The sequence below is a fragment of the Pinus tabuliformis genome, chromosome 7 (genome assembly GCF_031772625.1).
Source record: "Pinus tabuliformis cultivar Carrire ecotype Pingquan chromosome 7, CPIR1, whole genome shotgun sequence".
Classification (NCBI taxonomy): domain Eukaryota; kingdom Viridiplantae; phylum Streptophyta; class Pinopsida; order Pinales; family Pinaceae; genus Pinus; species Pinus tabuliformis.
Window position 1 is genome coordinate 1,947,324,990 of NC_142293.1, and position 9,920 is coordinate 1,947,334,909.

General features: G+C 32.9%; 1 protein-coding gene across 1 annotated transcript; it reads right to left on the reverse strand.

Annotated features, from left to right (window-relative positions):
• Positions 1-7,651: 7,651 nt before the first annotated feature.
• Positions 7,652-8,722, reverse strand: LOC149256263 (F-box protein At5g49610-like). Its single transcript, XM_089455284.1, has one exon. It carries the CDS (start codon positions 8,720-8,722, stop codon positions 7,652-7,654), a length of 1,071 nt encoding a protein of 356 aa, XP_089311410.1.
• Positions 8,723-9,920: the final 1,198 nt, after the last annotated feature.

The following is a 9,920-nucleotide window of genomic DNA, read 5'->3' on the forward strand; positions in this document are numbered from 1 at the left end:
AGGTAGCTTGAATTTGAGGCATAAAGTGATCCCTTAGGTTTTCACTAGAAGACCATTTTTGTCTGAGACACTTATTTTGTGATCTCTCCCTTAGGTAGAGACTCAGAGACCTATGGATAGGTAAGAGAGATTGATCTTCAATTTCCTCCCTTAGGATGTGGGCTGAGGGACCTAATGACTGGTCAAGGAGATGTATCCTATGCATATGATTGGTTTGGACTCATTTATCGACCCCACTATGATTGTGGGATGTGTTGGATGCTATCTATATTTCCTATGATGAGACTAGTGATCTCTTCCTTAGGATGTGGGCGAGGAGACCTAAGGATTGGTTAGGGAGATTGATCTTGATAGAGAGAGACTTGTACTTTTGAGCTCTCACTTAGGTTGTGGCTGAGGGACCTATGGATTGGTCAAGAAAATTAATCTTGAGAGAGAATGAAAAGTACCCCCATAGCTAAGAGGGAGTGTTCAAAAATTTGGTAGACATGGTTAGTATTTTCATTGGAAAATTCATAGAGAAAATTCAAATTTTGTTGTTTGACCATGTTAGCCTAAAGTCAAAAACTCAACCCCACATGTGGAAAAAACCACCTCCTCAACAAGATATAAATATGAATTCATTAGAGACACATCCACTCATGCGAAGGAGTCAAAGGAGGATTTTCTATTCTATGTTGGCCAACTTCTATTCTTATGTTTGACCAACATTGACTTGGGATAGACTTGCTTCTATTGCACAAGAAATTGACTTATTTGAGAAGGACAAATTTGATTGAGGTTCATTGACTCTTGGTAGATCAAGCTTCTATTCTATTTTTGGGATGTTGATGGGTAGTCAACTCTGCCCCTTTGAATCAAAATTGTAGGTAACTATTTGACTGAGATTGATCAAATTTCAACCCTCCTGTTTTGAGCTTCCGCAATGGGAATTTGGCCCTAGTGTTTTATACTTGACTTTGACTAAAGTTGAGAATTTTTACATCTCTTCATTGATTGGTTTGACTACTTTGACTTGGTATTTATTGAGGTGAGATTTGGAATCTTGTTGGAATATTTTGGTTTACTATTTATAAACTAAATTCTCTCTCATAAGGAAAGATTGGTTGGGTTTGCCCCTTGTGGGTTTTGCCTTGGTTGTGAGCCTAATTTTTTGTTGTCTCTTGTCTCTTGCTTACTGTTTACAATGATCTCTATTGCTCTATTATAGAAAGTAAATGGTTGAAGTTTTTCTTGTGTAACTACTTAATGATTGGAATACTATAAGAAGACAAATTGTATCATAGGAAGTAGTTATCAATTTTGAAAAACTATACTAGTCTTGATTGCACTAGAAAACCAACAATTGAAACTCTTTATAGTTGCATCCAAAAGTTACAAAAATAATGAAGAGGTGTAGAAATAATGAAGAGTTGCAGCAAGTATGGTTATATATAAAAGTTGCAACAACTTTACTTTGCTAGAGCAAAGAGAGTTGCAAGACTTGTAGGGATTTGCAACACCTACATGGAGTTGCAACTATTTAAATATGCAACTAGGTTTGGCCTTCATAATGTCTTATGCAATATTGATTTTCAGTATTTGATGTAAAGAGAAAAATAAAATTTATTATTGTTAGTTTATAGCATCAGTTTTATGTTCAAGATCAATTTATTTATAGGTCAAGCACCCATTATGTGTTTTTAGGGTTTGTCATAAAGTCAATAAGTTAAAAGAGTCATTGAAATATATAAAATATCCCATTTGGAATGTTGTAACAAGGAAAAAGAATTTATTTGAGCCAAAATTGTGTCAAAAGACCCTCCAAGATCAAGTTGGCCTACAAGATATCAAGTGAGCATCTTGAATGCAATTCATACCCCTAGGAAGCCTATATATATATATATATATATATATATATATATATGAGGCCTTCGACCTCATTTGAAGAACACATCCAAGACATGTGAAAAAGCAAGAGAAGAAGTTTGATCTGAAGGAGAAGAAGTCCAAAAGGCAAGGGAAGCTCAAAACAAAAGCTATAATTGAAGTTTTGGGTATTTATTTCTCGCTCTCTAATGTGCAATGAAACTAGGAAGCTACATAAAAGTTGAAGTTGTGAAGCTGCATAAAGATCAAATTTGTGAAGTTGCATCAAGGACAAAGTTAGGAAGCTATATCAAAGTCGAAGTTATGAAGTTGCGTTTAGATCAAAACTGTGAAGTGACATCAAAGTCGTAGCTGTGAAGCTACATCAAATTCGATCACATCTACATCAAATTCGAAGTTGTGAAGCTGCATGAGATCAAAGATATGATGTTTCATCAAGGCCGAAGCTGTGAAGCTACATTAAGGTTGAAGTTGTGAAACTACATCAAGTTTGATGTTGCTAGGTCAAGGTTGCATAAATTATTGTTGGGGGTCGAAGTTGCTAGAAACTTTGTTGGAAGGTTGAAGATTGTTGTTGGAAGATGTGTAAGGAAATCCAATAAATAAGGAAGGTTGACTTGGTCTTGGAGAGGTCTCTGTCTTAGGTCTAAAGTGTTGGGATTCATCATTTGAAGATTCTATAAGAAGAGAAGAATTACTTATGGGTTTCCCTCTCTAAGAGGGTTTTCTGCCTTGGTTAGCAACCTAGATCTTGTTTCCTTGTGTACTATTGGTCTTCATGTTTTGGTAGTTGTTTGATGGTAAGAAAAACATTATAATAAGTGAATAAGAAACTAATAATAATGAAAAATGGTGCACTATTAAGGCACTCCTCGCTATAGGTTACTGGTCCAAATCCCCCGTGGGTGCTTACCTACCAAAAAAAAAATAAAAAAATTAATGAAAAGTAAAAGAATACTACAAGCAATTATCAAGGTAAAAGGAAATCACCCTAATCTAGTTGCCTTAGATTTCTCAACAACAACCAATATTGGGACACCAACATTGAGTAATACCTGTGTAGTCTTGTGTCCTATATGCCATTGTTAGTACATAAATGAAATAATTTCCCAAAATGTGCATAAAAATAACAATTAAAATGACAAATAGTGTTCTTCCACTAGATTAGGGCCCTCTTGTGGGCCATATGCCCTTAAAATTCCTATGATTATGTGATTCTATATGTATTGAATATATTCACCTATTTAGATGAAATTATTTCATACCTTGGAGTTTTATCCACTTTAGGTGTGCATATGTTTTCACCTTTTGGCATTAGTCTCTCTTGAATGTTCTCTGCCATCCTTGTCCCTTACTACGACACTAGTGTTTCTTGGCCCTCACTCTCTAAATTGGTTTAATGTAGCCTTTACTTTCTCACTATTCACTATCATTTAATTGGGAGAATTTCACCCATACCCATATAGAATGTTATATTTCTTCCACTTTTGGCTGATGTCTCAAGTAACAAACTCAACTCTAGTGAATTGTATCCTTAAAACCTAAGATTCTCAATGCATTAGAGGAAATTTAAGCCTAAAAGTAGGCTCGTAAGCAAAAAAATAATAAATAACAATATTTGAAACAATCGTGGCCTGTGCACTTGAAATTTGAGTAAACCTATAAGGAGGCAAGCCAAAAATACAATTAAAAAAACAATTTTCTTTTTTTCCCTCCAAAATATTTGCATGTATTTCCTTTTAAATTTAAAGGATTTTGATTGGCTTATGTATTATGACATGGAATTACATGAAAATTTAATGGACACTTTTAGGCTGAAAACTTCTTCTAATGTACCCATTTAATTAATGCATTCAACTTCCAAACATGTGTTGGTTAGAAGAAATTTGTTCTAGTGCAATTTGTTTTATAAGATAATGTAAATTGCACCATGTTGTGAAGCTTTAAGATTTTGAGAAGACATTATATATTGTAAATGAGAATACTTTTAACATAATCCATTTATACATTAAAACAACTAAACTAATTTAAAATTACAATACCAAAAATATTATGGAACAAAATTTTGTTGAACCTAGAAAAATTAAACATCATTATATTATTTATATGATATCTTTGGATAGATACCCACATTTATAACTAGCTCAACCCTATAAATTTAATGGATGGTAAACATAGATAGACACCAATCCATGATAAGCATCAAAACACTTCATGATACATCTTATATTGCTAAAATTAAAAAATAATAAAAATCAACTAAATTATAACATTATTTCCATATTTTTGTTTGTTAATTAATTACCTTCTATTATATAATAAAATCCACATAGAAATCTCAACAATTAGCCTTCTCACTATCATGGCTTGTAGCAAGGGAAACCAAACCGGCAACAGTGGAGGCATCTTACCAATTCTTTTGTCTATTAAAATAATCAAAATTGAAGATATTGTATAAGCTTTCTTACACCTAGAGATTTGTCTGAATACACAGTGAAAATTTGTATATATAATTTGGTGGGTGGATCTAACCCTCCTTAATTTTAGCTTATCTATGAAAATAAAAGAAAGTTTCATATTGAAAAAACATAAAACAAAAAGACCTGTGCATGTATCATTCTATTGGAGAAGTTCTTGGGGTTGAATCCTATGATCATGGGCTAGAGATGGACCCACTATAAAGATATCCTACTGGAGAAGTTCTTGGGGTTGAATCCTATGATCATGGGCTAGAGATGGACCCACTATAAAGATATCCTTCTATGAGTGAGACATGAATCTAGGTTAACCAAGAAAGAGTGTTGGTGGCCTTAAACTTGTTGGATTTCATTGAGGGAGGCTATAATCTTGTTTTTTAGCCCCAACCCATTTTTCATTTGCTAGTGAAGAGTGATAGAGTTAATATATTGGCTCTTATGTTCTTTGATGTGGCCAGGGTCAAGGACCTAATAAAATAATTCAACTTGAATTTCAAATACTAAATATGCTTAAGGGTTAGTCATGGTTAAAGATTAGTATTGTTAAATTTCTTCCGAACTTATGGAGTGACACAGTGGTCTATTTTCAGCACCAGACTTGGCTTGAGAATGTGATCTAGGCCATGGCTTGAGAGTAGGATCTGGGTCTTCTTGAAGAGCCACCACCCTATATAAAGGGTCATATAGGTAGCATGAGAGCACATGGAAGCTAGTTTGAGGTGGACAAGCTAGTTCAAAAATAGAAGCTAGTAATTGCATTGCTTACATTTTGACTGTATCTTTCTTTCAACAAATTTATCCATTCACCAAAAACAATATAACATTCACAAAATCAATAAGTACGGTTAACATCATCATCGATACGTAAAACCATTGATGTGGTTACTGGTTTTAAACTGCTTGCTTAATGATGGAAGTTATCTGTGAATATGTAAGCCATTTTTATTGTTTTTGACTGGGTCTCCAAATGTTTCTGGCGTGACATTATTTCCAGAGAAAAGTGATCAGAGTGATGGGTGACATGTCACCCATGGGTGTTTTGGAGAACATTTGCAAAGTTAAAAAATCCTAGTTCCAGTAATGTTGTAACTATGGTTATCGAATTTTATTTTGAATTCATAATTCTATTCCTATTCGATTTTAGGAGGAAAAAAATAGATGATCTAAAATTAGATTATAAATGGGAATTATTCATCTTATGAAATTAATATATTATTTAATTTAAAGTTTTTCTTGAAAAGGTGAATATATTTTCAAGTTGGCAAAAGTTTCAAGAAAGATATATTAAAAATTTTGGAGAATTAAAAATAAGTTTTTTTATATTAAAATAATAAAAGTTATGAAAAATTGTTTTATGTAATTAAGTTTTGAGTAATAATATAAAAGTTTATTGTTTATATGGGAAATTTATATTTTTCTTTCAACCTTTCTAAAAAACTAAGTCAAAATTTTCAAAAAGTCAAAATATCTACAATCCCAATTTGCAATTTGCCAAGCCTAACTATCTAAACAATCGAGCAACAACACAATCTAAGCCAAGTATGCAGCTGCACCCAACAAGAGTCCAAAGCATTAAAAAAAAAGATTTTTCTGAAAGGTTGAAAACTATAATCTTAACTAAAACCAAAATGCATCAAATTTATTAATATTGCAGAGTGAGAAAATTGTCATAATATCTAAAAAAAGCCTCAAAGCTGAAGTTCAATATAAATAATGAAATCTCACTTACCAAAGAATTCATGACTCAATCATTATTCCTATCCAATCCAAATTAATCAATATTGTTATCATTATAAGAATTCGACGATGATGTTCAATATAAATAATGAAATCTCACTTCCCAAAGAATTCATGACTCAATCATTATTCCTATCGAGTCCAAATCAATCAATATTGTTATCACTATAAGAATTCAAAGCTGAAGTTCAATATAAGTATTGAAATCTCACTTAGCAAAGAATTCACAGCTCAATCATTATTCTCATCCAATCCAAATCAATCAATATTGTTATCACTGTAATAATTCAAAACTGAAGTTCAATATAAATAATGAAATCTCACTTACCAAAGAATTCATGGCTCAATCATTATTCTTATCCAATCCAAATGAATCAATATTTTTATGGCTATAAGAATTCAAAGCTGAAGTTCAATATAAATAATGAAATCTCAATTACCAAAGAATTCATGACTCAATCATTATTCCTATCCAATCCAAATCAATCAAGATTGTTATCACTATAAGAATTCAAAGCTGAAGTTCAATATAAATAATGAAATCTCACTTACCAAAGAATTCAGGACTTAATCATTATTCCTATCCAATCAAAATGAATAAATATTGTTTCACTATAAGAATTCAATGCTGAATTACAATATAAATATGAAATCTCACTTACCAAAGAATTCACCACTCAATCATTATTCCCATCCAATCCAAATCAATCAATATTGTTATCACTATAAGAATTCAAAGTTGAAGTTCAATATAAATAATGATATCTCACTTACCAAAGAATTCATGACTCAATCATTATTCTCATCCAATCCAAATCAATCAATATTGTTATCACTATAAGAATTCAAAGCTGAAGTTCAATATAAATAATGAAATCTCACTTACCAAAGAATTCATGACTCAATCATTATTCCTATCCAATCCAAATCAATCAATATTGTTATCACTACAAGAATTCAAAGTTGAAGTTCAATATAAATAATGAAATTTCATTTACCAAAAAATTCATGACTCAATCATTATTCTTATCCAATCCAAATCTATCAATATTGTTATCACTATAAGAATTCACTATCCTTATCTAATGCTGTTTAACAATAACTGTCTAATCCAAATTTATTTAAGAGTAAGAATATGTGCAGGTTATCCTTCGCAATCCAAATCAATCACTATTCATATCAGTGTAAAAATACATGACTTAATCACTGTTCCTATCTAATCCATATCCATTTAACAACACTGTGTGCGGATTGTCCTTTGTGGTGGTAGACCACAGAAAATGAACCCCTCTAATTGAATTCCACTCTCCATTATTCTCTATTTTGCAATAAACCTTAATAGCTAACTAATTCAACTTAATAACCAGCTATAATTCCACTTAATAACTATAATTCAATTCAATGAGGTAACTGTCGTCATCCAAAAAATTACGAGAAAGTTTGCAATAAACCTTAATAGCTAACTAATTCAACTTAATAACCAGCTATAATTCCACTTAATAACTATAATTCAATTCAATGAGGTAACTGTCGTCATCCAAAAAATTACGAGAAAGAATAAATAATGCCTAAGGCCACCACAGGTTGGTAGATTCGAAAGCTGATGCAAACCCTCGAATCGGTGTTTGAGTTGTGCGATGTCCTGGGAATTCCATTTCTTGGACAATCGGATTTCCGGCGGAGTTGAATATCGACATATTTAATGTGCTATCAACTGTCACAATAAAACCGCTGTTGTTCACGGTCATGGCCAAAGGAAATACGGGAGTTTCTTGTGTTGAAATATGAAACTCACACCATATTTCATATTCTTCCGCTTCATTCAACTTCCACATGCGAACAAACTCAGCATCGTTTCGATCCACTATTATGAGATGGCCATCATATTCAGCAAAATTTTCAGTATCAATGATGCCCCATCCCTGGGGCAGTGGGATCTCTGTCCAAACTCCGTCAGCAATATTAAAGGCTGCGATGATGATGCGGGAATCTAGCCAGACAGCCACCCAGTAAATTTTTCCTTGACAAAAAATACCCTTATCAAGGGGACATATATGATCTGGGACCATGGTGGAAAGTTGAGTCCACGCGTTGGATTCTGAATCATAAATCCACATCTCCATCATTCTATTAACACCTTGACCTTGACCTTGGTGGTTTAACAAAGAATGGCCTAGAAGGACAGTGCAACGCCTTGTGGAAGAGTCGAAAACCATTCCACTGAATGTGTAGCCAGGTAGAGGAGGACGAGGTAGGTGTCTCCAATTGGTGGTACCAGGAATTCCTATGGAAAGAGCCAACCGATCCCCTCGTTCATGACAACACACGATGCTCTTGCAACAATCCAAAACGATGCAATTGAGCAAAGGCACTTTGTAAATGTGTGAACCAGTACTGCATCCTTCTATAACCCAAAATTCCACATCATCTTTGGAATCCCAATGGATCTGAATCAGAAACCCCGGGGTAGAACAAAGCGACCAATTTGGAACAAGCCCTTCAAAGGCATCACGAGAAGACAGTAGATGTTTCCACTGTTTGCAGACAGCCCTCATTTTGCCCAGAACCCTAATGGGCAGCTTCGCTAAAATCATATGCAACAACTCCTTTGGGAGCCTTTGCCAGATTTCTGCTTCCATTGCTAAAATATTTCTTTCTCGGGCGAAAAAAAACTCAGGCCCTTCACAGCTGTCCGTGAAAAAAAAAAATCTGACCCTTCACAGCTCTCCGTGAAAAGAAAAAGATCTCAGACCCTTCACAGCTCTCCGTGAAAAAAAAAAATCTCAGGCCCTTCACAGCTCTCCGCGAAAAAAAAAAATCGCAGACCCTTCACAGCTCTCCGTCAGTGCGCTCCGGTTTCAGGATTCAGGCCTCCCACACGAGTTATATAAAACAATATAAGTCCACAAAACCATCCCGTGATATAACGGTCTGCCCGCTCTTTCACGCATAAATTATAAAAAATTAATTTATCTTTGTCTATGTGGTGAAATAATTTTTGAAGTGTGAGCTGGATTTCTGGTCTTTCCCCATTGTTGATAATATATATATATAAAGTAATATTCACAGTGATTGATTATTGGATTGGTTTTTTAATTAATTTTACACAGATTCCAAGGGTTATTATTATTATAATGTGAGATAAACGGCACACCTTAGAATGTTAGCACTTTTGACACCGATTTGAAGTGTTTATATTATAATTTTAGGTAACATTTCAGAGAATAATTTTAGGTAACATACTCATTTGAATATGTGACTTTGTATTCATATTTGTTTTAATGTTTTTGATAGAAGTGATCTGTTTAAAAGTAATTTTTTTCCAGTTAATAGTTTTTTAAATTAGTTATTAATATATTAGTGTAATTATATAAATTAAAGGTATAATTTAATTTTTTTTAAGGCAGTTTTTTTATTAATTATAACTAAAATTTGGTAGATATTTTTTAAAAATTGAGTTTAGGATGTTTAATTTATAAAAGTGGAGTGCCTCAATGGTTTTTCAAGGTGTTGAATCTATTTACCCATTCAAAAATGTATATTAAAAAACAAAAAATCACAATCTTGCTTGAAATTGTATTGCTCAATGCGTGAAAAATGCTATTTTGTCTATAACTTAGACTAGGCTATGGAAATTTTTAACTTATAAATAGATTTTCTTACAATACCATGGACCAATACCATAACTTATCAATGCTACATGTCCATAAAACCATCTATCTATTAATGATTTATAATTAAATTAAAATTTAATAATCATATTCCAAAAGAGTGACAGTTAAGAAAACTGACTAGGATGATGGTACACCTACAACTAAGAGTGATAGGGTTGGTCAA